The sequence below is a fragment of the Elephantulus edwardii genome, unplaced genomic scaffold (assembly GCF_000299155.1).
Source record: "Elephantulus edwardii isolate Elephantulus edwardi_28Jun2011 unplaced genomic scaffold, EleEdw1.0 scaffold00029, whole genome shotgun sequence".
NCBI classification, from domain to species: Eukaryota; Metazoa; Chordata; class Mammalia; order Macroscelidea; family Macroscelididae; genus Elephantulus; species Elephantulus edwardii.
Genome location: NW_006399779.1, coordinates 13,448,467 through 13,467,852, shown reverse-complemented (window position 1 = coordinate 13,467,852; position 19,386 = coordinate 13,448,467). Strand labels below are relative to the sequence as shown.

Below are 19,386 nucleotides of genomic sequence, written 5' to 3'. Positions count from 1 at the left end.
ATCACCAGGAGACTGGAGATAATGTATTCTAAAGATCATCACTAAGGTGTTTCAATATCACATGGTTTTAATGTCCCCCTTAAATTAATCTTGGTGCAGTGTCACCTAAATGAACAATAACTCAATTATTGCTGTCAAGTCTGAAACAACTCAGGTGACACTCCAGTGAGTTTTCAGAGGCTGTAAGTCATACGGGCGGAGAGTGCCCATCTTTCTCCTGAGAAGCAGCTGGTGGACTTGAACATCTGCCTTTAGTTTGCAGTCCAGCTTTCTATCCAATAGGCCACCAGGGCTCCCCTAAATAACAAAGGATGCTTTAAACAAGGAACCAAAGAATAAACTAGAATTCTCTAACTAGTGGTCTGCTGATCATACATACCTGCCAGAACTTACTCTGTTGTTATGTGCCGTCAAATCAGAACCAACTCATAGCCGACCCTCCAGTGGATTTTCAGAGGCTGTAAATTGCTTGAGAGATTACCCTTTTTCCTCCCGTGGAGAAGCTGGAGTATTTGAACTCCTGTCTTTGGATTAGCAGTGCAAATCTTTACTTGTCAGGCCACCAAAGCTCCCATTTATCTTTAGCTATATGGAAATACAGTTAAATATCTGGTGGCCAAGTGGTAGAAAGCTGTGCTGCAATCCAAAAGGCACATGGTTCAAATCCACCAGTTGCTTCCTGGCAGTCCTCTGGCAGACAACAACAACAGCGTATGGAAAGAGGGATCTGGTGCCTAAGTTCTGCTTTTTCAAAGCTGATAAGAACTATTCTAAGCATGATGTCCCTTTCCAAGGAATGTTGTTATTTGCCAGTGAGTTGCCTGCGACTCACGGGGACCCTGTGTACAACAGTTCTAAATCCAAGGAATAGCCGTTCCTAATGGCATGCGCAAAGTGAGACTAAGTTTTGTAATCGTTGCCTCCAAGGAGCACCTGGCTGCAGTTTATCTAAGATGTATCTGTTCTTTTGGCAGTCCATGGGATATGCAGTGCTCTTCACCAACACTGTAAATCAAGGCATCAGTTCTTCTGTAATCCATATTCATTGTTCAGCTCACAGATTCATAGCAAGTGAGTGAAAAGATCATGGCCTGAATCAGGTATACTTTAGTAGTCAAACTGACATCACTGCCCCTTAACAATGTGGGCAAATCCCTGATGACACATCTTCCCAATACGGTGCATCTCCTGATTATCTGACTACTACTGTTGATTATGGATTCAAATTAGATGAAATCATTGAAAATTTCAGTCTTTTCTCCATCTATCATGATGACAATTCCGGAGTGAGAATTTTCATTTTCTTGATGTTGAGATGTAGTCCATATTGAAGGCTGTCGTTTTAGATCGTCTGCAGCAAGCACTTCAAATCCTTCTCACTTTCAGCAAGTCGTGTCATCTGCTTAATGCAGGTTGTTGATGAGTCTTCCTCTCATCCTGATGTTACATTCTTCTTCGTAGACTCCAGCTTCTCAGATGATTTGCTGAGCCCGGATGCACACCTTTCTTGATTTTAAAACATGCGCTGTTCTCATGTTGTTAGGTTGTGCCTTGAAAGGTCCATCATGCTTGGAAAGGTAACAGGTAGTCAAAAGAGAGGAAGACCCTCAACCACATGCATTGACACAGGATGGCAGCAGTGGGCTCAAGTATGTCTGAAATGATGATGAGGATGGTACAAGGTGGGAGAGGGTTCAGATCTGTTGTTTATAGGGGCACTATGAGTCATACTCAACTCACTGCCACCTGAAAACAATAAGAACTATTCCCAGGGAATCAAGCTACAATCTCGTACTTTGTGTGAAATCTTCTGATTTTTAAGTGGTAACAGATTCTTTTTAAGTACTCTGTGGACCAACTTCCTATAAGCCTGATTTGTTCTACCGTACCCTAGATTTTACAGAACTTTTCTTAATATAAGAGATAGATTCTTCAATTCTACTCTTATATTTTAAGCAGAGACCTGTGGTAGGCATATTAAGCATGCTCTCTGCCTTCAGGAAGTGCGTATGCTTCGTTGATGAGATAAACCCAGGCAGGAATATTTCAGGGTTGGTTTTTAATGTGTTCCCTCACTCCACCCCGTTTTCCCTTACCTGCAGCGCACTATGTTGACAATGAATAAATATTTGGTTTTTGTATTGCTACAACAGTACCCTACCTTCTGTTTTCCTTGATCTTGTTGAACTTATTAGTTTTAACTCTTCCCACTCTACCAGCCAGCTCTTATGGCCATTTCCTTCTCTGCCTGGTCCCCACATTTCTACCTTTTACCTCAAGTTTAGGTGAGAGAATTGCCTTATTTAAAATCCTATAAATCCCTCTGTGTACTTTCTATTAAAAAGAACACTTGTGATATATTCAGTGATTGGCTGCTAATTGAAAGGTTGGTGGTTCAAACCTACTGCTAGCTCTGCAAGAGAAAAGACCTGGTGATGTGTTCCTATAAAGATTATAGAAAGCCTAGGAGACCCAGTGGGGTGGGTCTTCTCTGCCATCCAGGGTCACAGTGAATCAGAATTAACTTGACAGCATCAACAACACGTCTATCACAGGGTCCTCTTCGACTATTTTTTAATAATTGCCTTCATTTGAATGTCTCCCTAGGCTGCTAAGAACTATTTCCAGAGCATAGACGGAGCACTCAGCTCTGCGAATTGATATCTATCTATAGTGTGGTGTCTTAAGTACAGCTAGCACCTGAACACCACATGGAAGGCCCCCAGAGGGGACTTCCTTTCCCCTTCTCCTACAGGACTATTCTAGTTCTGCTACTCCAAGACTCTTTTCCAGCTGATCTTGTCTTCAGAATGGAAAAGAAAATAGTGACTATTAGGCATGACCTTCACAACCTTTATTTCTTCATCTACTTGCCTTGATTTAGTATAAAGACTAGAGATCTAAGATCAGCCCGAGTTTAAACTTCGACTCTGCCACTTGCCTTTCCAGTCATTTGCTATGCATATAACAGCTGGACAGTGAATAAGGATGACAGAAGAAGAATTGATGCCTTTGAGTTGTGGTGTTGGAGAAGAGCACTGAACATCCCACGGACTACCAAAAGAGTGAGCAGATACGTCTTAGAGAGAAGGTGCAACCAGAGTGCTCCTTGGAGGCAAGGGTGGCACAGTTTTGTCTTTAATACTCTGGACATGTTGCTAGAGGAGGCTAGTCCTTGGAAAGTGACAGCATGCTTGGAAAGGAGGAGGGTCAGGAAAAGAAAGGAAGACCCCTCAAAAAGCTGGATTGACATGGTGACTGCAGCATTGCGCTCAAGTACATCAGAGATGTTGAGGATGGCACAGGATAGACAGGATTCGGATCTGTTCTCCATAGGGTCATTCTGAGCAGTACTTGGCTCGATGGCACCTGACAACAACAGCAAATGTTATCACGGAGCCCTGGTATCATAATTTATACCACGTAGGGCTGCTAATAATGGCAGCAATTCACTTCCCCCAGCTGCTGTGATGGAGAGAAGCAGTCTCCTGCCATAATGATCTACAGGCTCCAAAACCCGATAGAGAGTTGATGTGAATCGGACTTGATTTGACAGCAGCGTGTTAAGGAGTTCTATTTTGGATTTCCCTTCCCCCTCCCTTGCCTCGTGTATTCTTTGAATCAACAAGTCCTGATAGTGTGGTATTGATTACTTGGCTGCTGACTAAAAGATGTGTAGTTTGAACCCCTAGCCATCTTGTAGGAGAAGGATAGGACAGTCCTGCTGTAAAGTTTACAGCCTTGGAAACCCCGGAGGCAGTTCCTGCTCCATCGCAGAGGATCACTAGGTGTCCGAAGTGACTGCTTGCAGTGGGTTTTGGTTCTGCTTTTTAAAATCAGTATTAAAATTTCCTACTTACCTGCATCTTTAGCCTTCCTTGGAGTCCTGAATGGCACAAGCAGTTAGCATTCTAGTGCTCACTGTTGCTGAAGTTGACAGTTCGAGCCCACCCAAAGGTGCCTCAGAAGAAAGGCCTGGCAATCTGCTTCCAAACAGTCACAGTTTCGAAAACTATAAGAGCACAGTCTTCTGTAATACGTGATTTCACTTTGAACTGGAATCAAGTTGACAGCACCTGATTAAGGTACTCTGTTTCCTGTCCAAGGAAAACTTGTGCTCCTGGGTTTAGATCCATCTGTCTCCTTGAAGTCTGGCTTATTATAGTAAAACCTGTGAAAGCCAAAACTTTGATAAGGTGGAAACTGCCAAAGAAGGAAAACTCAAATGATTTTCACTGAAACAAGCAATGGGAAAGTCGTAGGACTGTATCCTGTCAGAGGCAGAAAACTTAGGAGAGAGACTTAGAAAAAGGCAGACCTTTCCTGTTCTCACAGGTTTCACTGTTTCGTTAGACTTTTGCTCTCCCAGGTCTTTCATCTCTTCCTGTCCCATAATCTTGTTGTTACTTACCATCAAGTGGAAGTGACTCATAGCTTGTCGTCCAGCAGGTTGTAAAGTGCATGTGAGGAGAATGCCATTTTTCTTTCCTGGAGCTGCTGGTGGGTTCAAACCACTTGCTTTTGGGTTGGCAGCACAACTCCTTACCCGTTTACTCCTAAGGTTTTCATTGGAAGAATTTTAAATCACCAAGCTCTTTCCATCATCAGTCAGTCAGTCAGGCATGCTGGAAGATGAGCCCCTCGGGTTGGAAAGAGCTTAGATCAGGTTGCACGGACTGAACAGTGTTTATTCTGTTCTTCGCAAGCCGATCGTAAGGTGGGAGTTGGCTGGATGACAACAACAGCAACCTTTCCCCTTAACACATAAAACAGACTATGACCTGGTGTGCCCCTCTAACTATCATCCTGTCTAACTTCTCTTTAAAGCAACTTTTAGAGTGACAATTTTCTGCTGCAAAATTTCATTTCATTCATAACTCACTACAAACTGGCTTCTACACCCGTTCTGTCGAAACAGTTCTCCCTTAGGGGCATTCATTCATTGTTGGCCTAATCTGCAGACATGGTTGACCTAGCAAAACCCCATCCCAAGATGAACCCTCTTGTTCACCTCCTTTGTGCCTGTACTGAACAGCTGGTCATTACTTAGAAAATTATGTAACCAGGCTGACTGGTCACACTTAATACTCATGATCTCAACCTCAGATTGGCACTTGACATGGCCCCAAACCCTCTGGTCTTTCTAAGGTCGATTCTCTTACCTGCTTCCTGAGATGACTGATTTATACCTTTTTCTTTCTTTTGCAGCATCTTATACCGTGTCCCACACCCTCACTCAACTGATGGCTTAGAGTTACGCTTAATTAAGAAAATAGAAGTCATGAGAGAACTTACCATCTTCCTACCACAAGACGTACGGATCTCCCTGAACCTGAGCCCGTCTTCTTCCATCTCCTTCCACCTTCTAAAGTTACTGCTCTCCTCCCTGTCTCTGACCATAAATCAGTTCCTTTGCTTTGCTATTAGATTCTTAAGTTATTTCTCTTCACCACCACCACCCCCTGACCCTTATCAGGTTCCTTGCTGTTCTGATCTTCTCCATCAGCATGATGTTCAGAACTCCAAGTGACCTGGACCCTACCGGCATATACAACCTCATTTTCTACCACCCTCAACACTCCCTCATCCTGTTGCTCCAGTTACTGGTTTCCCCTCTGTTCCCTACACGTGCCAGGGACTTCTCACTCAAGGGCCATCACACCTACCTAAAACCAGGCTCAGAACAAATTTTTTTTAAAAAATTATTTTAATTTGAAGGGAGCTCTGGTGACCTAGTGGCAAGAAGCTGTACTGTAATCCCAGAGGTTTGTCGTTCGAATTCACCAGGTGCTCTGCTGGAAAAGGAGGGTCAATCTCCTGTATCAGTTGATCTGATTTGACAGTACACACAAAAAAGAATAAAATACATGAAAAAAAATTATTTTAATTTATTCTTTTTAGTAAATGGATTTTAAATCTTTTTCTTTTAAAAAATATTTCTTGGGAGTCTGGGGTTGTCTTTGAGCTACTGAACTTGTAGAATGTAGACACTGGTGAATACTGATTTTAATTCAGATTAATATTATCTATAAAATGCAAACTGTGTTCTTTGAAGATTCGATTAATTATTGCCCTGTGGATGTTGTCCAGCATTGCTTTTTAAAAAACCCAGCATTTCCTGATCTACTTTATGAACCAGTTGTAATATCTTACTGGTTCCTTCATTAGTTAATGAGTTAAATAATATTTTGGATGCACGTTTATTTAATATTTGTATGAGAATTATGATTTTCCTTTTAAAAGATATTTTAACACCAGGAAAATTCCCGAGTAATCAGTGTCTTTGACTTAAGTTGAAAGAACAGGTGAGGGAATGGATCAAAGTTGTAAGCGGATCTCTCATTGATAATGAAGTTTGATGTTCTTAAAAGAACTGAATTGAAAAATAAAGTACTGATTTAAAACGTTATAGGCATTAAACATTTTAATATATCTGAGATGCAGTTGTAAATAATTCTTCCTCACTCTACATCTATTGTAAGCCATTTGTTGCAGTTAACCTTTAGATACATAATCAAAATTCTATCCCAAAGGAAAATTACATGTAGAGGGGGGAAAAAAGACAATATTATTAACATTTGAGGAAGGTTGAAACACTTACTCATTGTCAATTCTTGTTAAAATGCATATATTCATTTTAACTTTCTTAGCATTCAGTGGTGACTGCATTTCCCTCAATTATCTCTGTTGGTGCCTGCCACTAAGTGATTATTTCTCTTGTAATTTTGTGGGTTTGTATGGTTGAATGTAAAGTCATTAACGCCAGCTGCCTCATCATTGCTATTCCTAGAGCATAAGCCAGCTGTTTGCTGTAATGGCCTGGTACTGGGCAAGACAAAAGGCAAAGAAGAGATGCACAATAGCAGACCATTTGCTGTAATGGTTGTAACTTGCTGGGCACATTGGCGGGGGCGGGGTTTAGAGGATTGGAAAACTGCAGGACTCATCCCATTAGCTGTACTGTAATATATAATTCAAATACTTTTATCCCTAAAAAAAGGAATAGCAAATTATATGGGGTATGGGGCTGATTTTATTTAAAGTACAGATAGAAAAGAGAAAGGAAAAAAACAAACAAACCACAACTATACCTTGATTTTGAATGTTCACTCAAGAATGTTAACACTTTAAAGTGTTATTAATTATTAATTTAAAGGAAATTAATGTTTTCTGCCATACATAATGCTGTGCTCTTTATATCCCTTGCGCCTTGTTTTAATTCTCTCCATGTTCTCACTTTTTATAGATGAGTAAGTAAACTCAGTGATGCAAGCAACAAGTGGCATAGTGCAGTTTTGGCTTTAAGTAAGCCTTTGCTAAATTAAAAAAGAATTAACTTTTCCATGTTCCTAGTTTTCTATTTTGAAAACTTCTCCATTAATCATCACTCAGAATCCTTATCAAAAAGAAAATGAATATGTAAAATATTAATAGTGAATTGGGAAAACACTCTGATGTCACATATCCAGGTAAGTAGTTAAGACTTAGTCAACTCAATGATGAACTCCCTTTGGACCTTTGAAGGAGCCATGGTAGTAAATTAAGTATTATGCTGCTCACCAAAAGGTAGACAATTTGAACCCACAGCCACTCCTCAGGCAAAAGATGAGGTCATCTCCTGCAATTAAGATTTACAGTCTCTGAAAGCCAGTGGAGGGTCCTGGTGCTCACATTCCAACCTCATGAGTAAGAATTGTCTAGACAGCACAGGGGAGATGGGAGAGAAGTAAACTGTTATCTCTTCTTTTGTAAGCATAACACATAGTGAAATTTTATTAAATTATGTTCAGACAGCCTGGACATTCTCACCAATTTGTGCCAGAAAATATAGAGGTCAACTTTCTGGCCACCTAACTGGAAGAGATCCATATTTGTTCTCATTTTTAAAAAAGGTGACCCTACAGAGTGTGGAAATTATTGAACAGTATCACTGATAACACACACAAGCAAAATCCTGCTGAAGATTATCCAAAATGACTACAACAAGACATTGGCAGAGAACTACCAGAAATACAGGCAGGGTTTTGAAGAAGCCATGGCACCAGAAACTATATTGCCAGTGCCAGGTGGATCTTGTCTGAAAGCAGAGAGTACCAGAACAATGCCTATCTTTGTTTCACTGACAGTGCAAAGATATTTGAATGTGTGTATCACAACAAACTCTGACTAACTCAGAAGAACGGGAATCCCACCACATCTGATTGTGCTTATGTGAAACCTATACTTGGACCAGGAGGTAGTCGTCAGAACATAGCAAGGGAACACTGCCTTGTTAGAATTAGGAAAGGAGTGCATCAGGGATGTGTCCTGTCTTCATATCTTTTCAATCTATACGCAGAACAGATCATTCAGAAAACTGGACTTTATGAGGAAGAATGTAGCATCTGGATTGGAGGAAGACTCATAAACGACCTTGCTTACTGAAACTGAGGAGGACCTGAAGCATTTGCTGTGAAGGTCAAGGATTGCAGCTTTCAATATGGATGCAAGCTCAACATCAAGAAGACAAAATTTTTTACCACAGGGCCAGCTGGCAGCACCATGATGGAGAAGAGATTGAGGTTGTTAACAATTTCAGTTAACTCAGCTTCACAATCAATGCTCTTGGTCCCAGCAATTAAAAAATCAAAAGATGAATTACACTGTTAAAATCTGTTGTCAGAGACTTCCCCAGAGTACTAAGAAGCAGCAATGTCAGTTTGGAGACTACGGTGCACCTGATCCGGCCCATGGTCTTTGCATTTACATGCTATGCATCAGAGAACTGGACAGTGACTAAGGATGACAGAAGAGGAATTGATCCCTTTGAGTTGTGGTACTGGACAAGAGTCTAGAACATAGACCATGAACTTTCAGGAAAACAGGTAAGTACAGCCCAAAGCCATAAAATTCTTAAGAGAAAAACTAAGATCAAGCTTAGAGGACCTAGTCTGTGGTATAAAGAGACTGCCAAATACAGCTGGGAATGCACAATCTGAAGACTGATGAATGGGACCTTCTACAGATTAAATCTCTGTGCTCATCAAAAACTTTTTCCAACAGGGTGAAAAGAAAACCTACTGACTGGGAACAAACATTTAGCAATGCATCTCAGACAGGGGTCTACTAACAAAAGTTTACAAAATACTTGTAGGCCTCCAGAAGAAAAAGACTGATTATCCAACTTCAAAATGGGCAAGAGACATGGAAAGACCTCACAGAGGAAGGAATTCAAATGGCCAACAGACGTAAAGAAATGTTCCAAATCACTGACAAAAGAGATATGCAAATCAAAACCACAATGAGACACCATCTGATGCCAGTAGCAGTGGCAAAGTGTCGCAGGGCAGCCAGTGATGAACGTTGAAGAGAATGTGGCGAAATAGGAACTCTTGTACATTGTTGGTGGGATTGTAAAATGGTACAGCCACTCTAGAAGGCAGTTTGGCCTTTCCTCAAAAAGCTGAACATGGAAATTCCATATGATCCAGCTATTCTACTGCTTGGAATATACTTTAAGAAAATGAGAACTGAGGCTCAAAAGGAGACTTGTACACCAATGTTCATAGCAGCGTTATTCACCATAGCAAAAACGTGGAACAGTACAGATGTCCAATCACAGTGGAATGGATTGAGACATTTTAGTACACGCATATGGTGGGATACAATGCAGCATGCAGGAATCTTGTTTTTGTAGATTACTACCTAGCTTGGGAAGGACTGGAGAGCATTATGCTAAGTGAACTAGCTAAATCTCATAAGGACAAATAGTGTAGAAAACCATTAATTAGAACATGTATGAGGATGGGGGGGGCAGTAGCAGAGAGGTTTGGGTGAAGGGCTTAATCATAGGGTCGCAAAATTTGATGGGTGGAGAGAGGGGTAGGAAAAGGAAAGGGGAAAGGTCTGGTGTGGAAAAAAAATGTATACAAACTAAGTAAACCAGTAGAAAATAAAAATTTTATAAAAAAAGAAAACAAATATGTATGTTTTGGAGAAGGCGAAACCAAATTTCTCTTTGGAAGTTGGATTTTGAAGCTCCGCCTCACTTCGGGCATGTGGCCAGGAGAGATCGGTCCTTAGAGAAGGACATCATGCTCAGAAGGGTGGAGGGACAGCACAGGAGAGGAAGACCCAGGATGAGATGGATTCATAAAGTAACTGGGGCAGTGGAAGTTGGTGTGTCGGAATAAGTGAGACTGGCATAGGGTCACTATACCTTGCAGGCAACTCAATGGCACATAACAACAGTAACATACTATGACAGATTTGGAAGCAGGAGTGTGGCATCCACTTCCTAAACAACATGCTTCCAGAAACTCTATGGACTTTGATAAATGTCGATAGTTGTAGAGGGGCTTCAGGGCTTTTGTTCATAGGGTCATTATGAGTCGTGCTCGACTTAAAGGGAGTCGACAACAATAAGCTGAGCTCTGAATCTGCACCACCATGGCTCCTTAGCTTTGTGATTATAGGAATCTTTTTTCAAATCTATCACCTTGGACCTTGGTGAGCATAAATGTGCTAAAGCATAAAATAATATGTTAAACATTTGATACTGATTCTGAGTGATTAACTCTTCCATCTTTACAAATCTATTTCATCTCTAGTAATGTTTCAAGTACACATAAACCCTTTTAACCTGAAATCTCTTTAAAAATTTTTTTATTTTTTATAGGTTTGCTTACAAAATTTGTATACATTGTGTTTCACACAATTCTTCTTTCACATTATGTTTCATTCAATCAGTCCCGTTCATTATATTTCATAAATTAATCACCACTGGACTATGTGCACCATTGAACTCTGTCTTTTCAGGTCCCTGTTAGACCATTCCTATTTCCTTTACCCCTTCCCTCCACCCACCAAATTGTGCAACCCTGTGATTTCACCACATAAAACTTATAAAAGGCTTGCTTTTGAAACCTATTTGGCCAGTCTTAGAATTTTAACTATATAAAAGTCAAATGGCAGAACTCTATATTCATTATTACCCCAGGCTACCTTCTCTACTTGGCAGGGTCTGTGTCAGGGCCATTCCTGCTCCCTCTCTTTGGCATAACAAGGGCTTTGTGCTAACTTGTTTAGATCCTCTTGCCTACCTGCTTTTCCTCCTTTCAACTCAATTTTTAGCTTTACTGAATTCTCAGTGAACCAAGGCTCCCAGGAGTGCTTGAGAGTCGATGTGTGGTGTGGATCCATATTACAGCACAGAAATGGGTCACAAAGGGCTAACTTAGGGTTGCCATGACTCAGGGCCTGACTTAAAACAACCATTCGCATCATCCACGGTATAAAATTTTTTTTATATTCTGCATAATGAAAAATTAACTGAATTTTTTAGGTTAAAACTACATAACAAATTGTCAAGGATTATGACAAGTAAATGTATCGATACACTGTTGACATAATATGTGTGTATGTTAGAGTATATCTATCTGAGTACTCACCTCCTAGCTTCAGAAATATTATATCATCAGTACTTCAGAAGCCTTGTGTAGGTTCTTTTCTAATCGCTTTCCCTCCTTCCCCTGCTTGCTTTCTGTTGACTTCTCTCAATTTGCTGTTACTCAAAGCACATACATGAACAACAAAGTGAACCTTTGTGATCCATTAAGATTTCCATTGGATGAATTCTAGAAGTATCTTACCTCCTAGTCTGTTTCAATGAAGTTCCTGTTGTGCATGTTGTTGTTATTGTTACATGTTAATGTTACACTACCTTAGGGAGCACTATTAGCTTAGTGGTACAGTTTATGCTGTCATTCCAAAGACGTGGTTTAAGTCTGCCAGTTGCTCCACAAGAGAGAGATGGCCACTCTCCTCCCGTGCAATTTTCTGCCTCTGAAAATCTGCTAGAGGGTCAGCTCTGGGTTGGCACGGACTCAGTCGTCCTCCTCAACAACGGGGCGACCTTATGAACAGTAGAGCTGAACTTGGCCCTGTCGTATACCATCCTCCCTGCTCGTACGCTGCTCACACCCATTGCTGCAGCTGTCACTGCACCCGTTCTCCTTGAGGATCTTCCTCTCTCTCTCTGACCCTCAACTTTTCTCAGCTAACTGTCTGTGCCCTTCTCAGCTTAGTATGTCCAACATACATGAGATGAAATTTCCAGCCCCTTCCTGTAAGGAGCACCTTGGTTGCACACTTTGGTCAGACTGTAGAATACAGGATATTGTTCACCTGCATCACAACTCAAAAGCAAAGTCATCAATTCGTCTTCAGACTTCCTTATTTTCTAAATTTCACATGCATATGAAGCAGTTGAAAATACTGTGGCTTTTGAGTCAGGGATACTGTCATCTTTAAATGGATATATTTTTTTTCTTTAACATTCTCATTAGACTAAAGTGTACCTGTTTTAGGCCATTCTTTATAGCATTCTCTTTAGCATTCTTTGACACTAAATGTTCCCAATGGAACATCTCTTGAGTTCTTGATTTGTTTTTATTGACTTTGCAAAGGCATTTGACTGTGGTGGTAGTGGTGGTGTTAGGTGCTGTCAACTGTGATCCATAGTAACCCGTGAACAGCAAATCTGAGCCCTGTCCTATCCTGTGCCATCCTCACAATCTCTGACACCCTTGAGCCCTTTGCTTCAGTCATTGTGCCAACACGCCTGGTTGAGGGTCCTCATCTCCTTTGCTATCCCTCCACCTTCCCAAGTGTGGTGTCCCTCTCTAAGGAATAACCTCTCCAAGCAACACGCTTGACATATTTGAGACAAAGCTTTACCATCTTGGCTGCCAGGTAGCACACGGGCTGCACCTTCTCCATGACATATCTGTTTATTCTTTTAGCAGTCCATAGGATACTCAGCATTCTTCTTCAGCACTTTTATTGAGGAGTAGTGATGTCAGTTTGAAGATTACAATGCATCTGATTGAGGCCATACAAAATCTGATTACTTGCTGTGCATCTGGGAGCTGGATGGTGACTAAAGGATGATAGAAAAAGAATTGATGCCTTTGGGCTGTGATGTTGGAGAAAAGCACTGAACATCCCATGTACTGCAAGAGAACGAACAGATATGTCTTGGAGAGGGTGTAGCCGGAGTGCTCTTTGGAGGCAAGAATGATGAAGCTTCACCTCAAATACTTTGGATATGTTGTTAGAAGGTGCTGTTCCTTGGAGAAGGACATGATGCTGAAAAGGGTGGACTGTTAGCAAAGGAGAGGAAGACCCTCAATGAGGTAGATTGACTCAGTGACTGCTGCCATGGGCTCTTGTGTGTCAGAAAGTATGAGGATGGCGCAGGAGAGAACACGGCTCAGATCTTTTGTTCATAGGGTCACTATGAGTCATGCTTAACTCAATGGCACCTAACAACAACAGATTGAGATTGCTAACAATTTCAGCATGCTCAGCTCCACAATCAACACTCCTGGCACCAGCAGTTAGGAAATCAGAGGATGAATTGCTTTAGGAAAATCTGCTGTCAGGAACCTCTCCAGAGTGCTGAAGAGCAACGATGTCAGTTGAGAAATTAAAGTGCACCTGTTTTAGGCCAAAGTCTTTGCAGTTACTCAGTTTGCATCAGAGAGTTGGACAGTGACCAAAGATGACAGGAGAATTGATGCCTTTGAGTTGTGGTGCTGGAGAATAGTATCAAACAGACTGTGGACTACCAAGAGAACAAACACATCTGTCCTAGAGAAGGTGAAATCAAGTTGCTCATTAGAAGCAAGGATTTTGACGTTCCGTTTCACATACTTTGGGCATGTTGCCAGGAGGGACCAGTCCTTGGAGGAAAACATCATTCTTAGAAGGGTGGAAGGACAGCGAAGGAAAGGAAGACCCTGGATAAGATGGATTGACACAATAACTGTGGTTATGGGGGTAGGTATGTCAGAGACAGTGAGAGGGGCTCAGGAGAGAGCAGAGTTCACAGCCGTTGTGCACTAGGTTGCCATTAGTCGTTCTATCTCCATGGTGCAGAACAACAACATTGGATCCACAGTCAACATCCATAATAACAGCAGTCAAGAAATCAAAAACCATGCTCTATTTGGAACATCTCCTCTCAAGGATCTCTCAAAAATGCTAAAGAGCAGTGGTGTCAGTTTAAAGACTAAGGTGCCTCTGATCCAAGCCATGGTATTTTCATTTATTTCTGTGCAACAGCACGTTGGACAGTGAATACGGATAACTGAAGAAGAATAGATGCCTTTGAATTGTGGTGTTATAGAAGGGTACTGACTATCCCATGGCCTGCCAAAAGAACAGACAAGTCTGTCTTCCAAGAAATGCAATCAAGATACTCCTTAGAGGCAAGATTGGTGCGATTTCATCTCACACACTTTGGGCATGTTGTCAGGAGGGGCTTGTTTGGCATCACGCTGGGAAAGGTGGAGTACCAGAGGAAGAGGGGAAGAGCCTCAGCAAGATGCGTTGCCACAGTGACTGTATTAATGGGCTCAAGTATGTCAGGAATTATGAGCATGGCTCTGGGTAGTGCAAGATTCAGACCTGTCCATAGCGTTATTGTGAATTGTAGTGCCTAACAGCAACAACAAATAATATTTCCTGGTTACTATGAATAGGAATCAACTCAGTGGCGATGGGTATACTTTTGACAGTATACACTGAATGTTTTTCCTCCTTGTTCTTGCAACCATCAATGGCTACATATTCTGTTGTGTTGGGCTATTTGGCCTTATACTGTATAGTCCCAGATTGCTAAATAATGTAGTAAGATGATTGCCTGCCATTTAAAACATATATTAACAGAGGTCAGTTTTGTCCATCATACCCTGTTGCTATGATTGTGATGTTACGTGCTGGTGAGTTGGAACCTTCCAGCAGTTTTCAGAGGCCAGTAAATTCCACAGGAGGAGAGTGCCTATATTTTTCTCCTCAGAGGAGCTGGTGGATTCAAACTGCATGCCTTTGAGTTGGCAGCACAGCTTCTTACCACTAGGCCACCAGAGCGCACTAACTTCTCTTCCATGTGGTGATAGATTTTCTTTTTTTTTTTTAGTTTTTATTATTTTCTGTGTGAGTGTACCATCAAATCAGATATCAGATCTGACTGGTACAGGAGGAGATTGTCCCTCCTTCCCCAGCAGAGCATCTGGTGGATTCGAACCGTGCACCTCTGGGGTTGTAGTTGCAGCTCCTTGCCACTAGGCCACCAGAGCTCCCTGGTGATAGATTTTCTTAAATTTCTTGCATTTGTCTTTTCATGGACAAGTCAGGTTAAACAGTCACTTGATAAAATAATGTATAACTTTAAAGTATTACTTTCTTTTTCAGGACAAAGAACATCCAAGATGCTTAATCCCAGAGCTTTGCAAACAGTTTTACCACTGGGGCTGGGTCACTGGGACTGGAGGAGGAATTAGCATGAGGCATGGGTAAGTATCCAGCTAACTTCCTTTCTGGAAATTCTCCATATAAATATACCACAGGGAAACTAATGTATATTATGCTCCAGGAACAAGTGATAATCAGTTTTATGTGATTTGCCAGGTATTTAATTCTGTGGGAAGAAATGAATATTTGCATACCTAAATGAAACAAATGTACAGAAGTTGCCGATGTAGTAAATGCTGAAGGACTTAGGAGCCACTGAGTTTGAGTTAGTCTCTAATTAGAATACCAAAGTTAGGTACAGGTTGCCAAGTATGCTCAGGTATCTGAAATTATAAAAGGATCAACTCTTATCTACGTAGATAAGAGTTGTTTCATAGATTCAGATAGATATTTAAAAGTCACATAAATAATAGAGGTTTTTTTGTTAGTTGCTGTTGATTCCAAATCACAGTGACTGTGCAATACTCTGAGTAGAATGACTTCATAAGAGATTTTATTTAGGCTGTGACTTTTTTAGAAGCAGAGCAGATTATCAGGCCTGTTTCCCAGGGGTTCACTCAATTCTGAGTGAATTTGAACTAGTCCTTAAATGTTTAATAATTTGCCCCACCTAGCGACTCATTTGCTGAAAAATCTTTAAAAAAAAAAATCTTAAAAGTTCTGCTTTATTGAGTTGAAAGAAAAGCCGTATGTATTTCTAAGTGCCTGCGTCACTAACAGACACAGCAGCTGTTTTGTTCTCTGAGGACAAAACAAGGATGAACTTAGATCATTACAGAAGGAATGAGTAGTGCTCATTTGATTTAGTTAGTGTCTTTCTTCCAATAGAGTAAAGAAATAAATAGCATACGAACAACAAAATTATGGCCATACCAATGAAGGTTGTGGATTTCATTCTTTCATAGGTTTCTGGAAGAAGATTAATGTCTTTTTTTCTCCTGAAATATTTTAGTAATATTGTCTAGAGGCTGAGTGTTAAACTGACTGACTGCTAATTTGTTTCTTTAATCCTGATTCATTTCTTTCACAAAATTGGATGGATGACTAAACTATTTCTATGCTATTGACCATTTATAGATCCATCTTGAGATACAGTGTTGTGAGGATGAGATGATATCCATGCGCATACAAGGAAGACCTGTTAATACCACTGTCATTCAAATATATGCACCAACAACCAGAGATTTACTTACTTGATTTCTTGACTGCTGCTTCCTTGACTGTGCATTGTGGATGCAAGTAAAGTGAAATCCTTGACGAATTAACTGACTTTTCCCATTAGCATATACTGTAAGTATGTTCCTGTGTATAGCAGAGCCAACAGAGCTGTGTAAACTTCTTAATCCTGATCAAATAACCTCAGGGGATGAGTTACTACTAATCCTAGATTCTCAGGGAACATCAAAGGCAGTTGGCATAACATACTGCACAAAGGCAAGGCTCTGCGTCTTACTGTGGTAAGTATGGGGGGGGGGGTCTTAACAAGCTGGGGTGGCAGAATCTGTAGCGACCCTGACCCTCGCTGCTAACCAAAAGGGTATGAGACTCCCACAGTTTGAGTCCACTAGCAGCTCTGGAGGGAGAAAGATGGACAGTTACTCTCATTGCAATTTACAATATCAGAAACCCAATGGAAAGTCATTATGAGTTGGAAGCAATTTAAAGGCAGTTTGAGCAGCTATCTAAGGTGCAGCTGTTGGTCTCTCTCAGTCTGGAACAAAGAAAAATCAGGCAAAGCAATGATCTGTAGAAATAATTAGTCAAAAGAAATAGAGGACTTTATGAAGCTCTCCTGCTGAGATCTGAACAACTGTGGCCCACCTCTGCTCACTCCACAAGATACCGTTATAGAAGATACTGGATAGAAGGGGAGAGATGTTAAGCAAAACTCAAACAAAGGGCCAGAATTACTGGTGTGAAAGAGACTGAAGGAATCGCAGCTCTTGCACCTTGAACTTGGAATGAAACTCAACCCTGTGGTTCAATATTCAGACAAATAATAGACTAGTAACACCTGGGAGGCACACACTCCTTAGAATAACCAACCACATACAGACAGAAAGGCAGTGTTTGAAGACTAGAAGCAATAATGGAAGTGAGGATCACAGGAAGGAAGTGGGGAAACTAGTTATATTGTATATATTAATATAAAACAAAATATGTATGGATGACGGAATAGAAAACTGACTAACTTTGTAAACTTTCACTCCAATAGCAATAAGTAAATAAATAAACTATGAACTAGCTTTTATAGCATTAAAGCTAATTTATAAGAAAATTGCATCATAGTTGTATAATGCTATTTTCTTAGAATCTTAATGGGTGGAGAGCATCTCCTGGAGGTCACAGATGAAAAGAGCCAGTTTTATGGTACTGCATTTCTTTGTGTATGTGTCTGCTTGCTTGTTTATAGTTTGCTCTTACACATATAGCACTTGCCCGCCAGTTTGCCTTACTGGGTGTGGCTGTGATGCTGGAAACTATGCTACTGGTATGTCAGATGCCAGCAGGGCTGCCCATGGTGGACAGGTTTCAGCAGAGCTTCCAGATGATTGGCCATCCGTTTCTGAAATAATGAGTTACAAAACTCCTGTGCATAACAGAGAAATGTTAGTTAGAATACAGGAAGTAAAACCCTCAAATTGGAAGACACTTTAAAAAAAAGGGGGGAAGAGAAGCAGCTGCAAGTGTCCATTATTAATTGAAGCCTGGAATGTGAGAAACCGGAATCTAGGAAGTTAGAAGGTGTCAAAAATGAAATGGAATATATAAAAGATCAACATCCCAGGCATTAGTGAACTGAGATGGACCGATATTGGTAGCCACTTTGAATCAGACAATCAAATGATCTGTTATGTTGGGGGGGGGGCAGAATAGTGTTACGTTCAGAGTAAAAAAAGACTATTTTAGCATCTATCCTGAAGTACAATGTTATGAGTGACAGGACACTATTATATATACATACAAAGAAGACCTGTTAACACAACTCTTATTCATATATATGCTTCAAACACTAAAACAAAAAATTACGAGATTGAGGCTTTCTATCAACTTTTGCTCAGTCTGTAAGCTGAGCAAATTATTCAAGAAGCTGGACTCTGTGAAGAAGAATGTGTTATCAAGACCAGAGGATGACTCATCAATAACCTGTGTTAATGACACAGCTTTGCTTGCTGAAAGTGACAAGGACTTGAAGTACTTCCTGCAAAAGATCAAATACACAGGCTTCAATCTGGATCATGTCTCAATGTCAAGAAAACAAAAATTCTTACCACTGGACCAATAGACAACATCATAATAGATGGAGAAAAGATTAACAATTTCTTCTTACTTGGATCCATGATCAACACCCTTGGTAGCAACAGACGGGAAACCAGGAGGTGTGTATTGCACTGAGTGAGTCTGTAGTCAAGGACCTCGTCAAATAATTGAAGAGCAATGATGTCAGTTTGAGGACAAAGGTGCCCTAATCCAGACCATGGTTTTATCACTTGCTATGCTTCTGAGACGTGAATAGTGAATAAGGATGACAGGAAGAATTGATGCCTTTGAGCTGTGGTGTCAGAGATGAGTACTGAATATCCAGTAGACTAAAGAGCAAACAAATATGTATTGGAAAGGGTGCAGCTAGAATTCTCATTGGAGCAAAACATCATCTCACATACTTTGGGCATGGTGGTAGGAGAGGCTCTTCTTTGGGGAAGGACGTCATATTTGGAAAGATGGAAGGTCAGTGAAAGAGAGGAAGACCTCAACCAGATTGTTTCACAAAGTTACTGCAGCAGTGGGCTCAAGAGTGTCAGGAATTGTGAGGATGACACAGGATAGGACGGGATTCAAATTTCTTGTTCATAGGGTCACTATGAGTTGTACTCAACTTGACAGCAACTAACAACAATAACAACCAACTTTTGCAATCTGAAATTGACAGAACATGCAATCAGAATGCATTAATAATAATTGGTGACCAGAATGCAAAAGTTGGAAACAAAGAAGGACTGGTAGTTGGAAAATATGGACATGATGGCAGGAATGAGGCTGGAGATCACAAGACAAAATTTAGTACCATTATTTATTCACTGCAAATGT

General features: G+C 40.8%; 1 protein-coding gene across 1 annotated transcript in view; it reads left to right on the top strand.

Annotated features, from left to right (window-relative positions):
* APIP (APAF1 interacting protein) overlaps window positions 1–19,386 on the top strand; it is a 45,659-nt gene that overhangs the window by 4,893 nt on the left and 21,380 nt on the right. Inside the window, exons 2-3 of the mRNA XM_006883788.1 lie at window positions 5,209–5,314; window positions 15,238–15,338. Of these exons, the coding sequence (XP_006883850.1) occupies window positions 5,209–5,314; window positions 15,238–15,338 (207 nt within the window). The remainder of the gene's footprint in view (window positions 1–5,208; window positions 5,315–15,237; window positions 15,339–19,386) is intronic.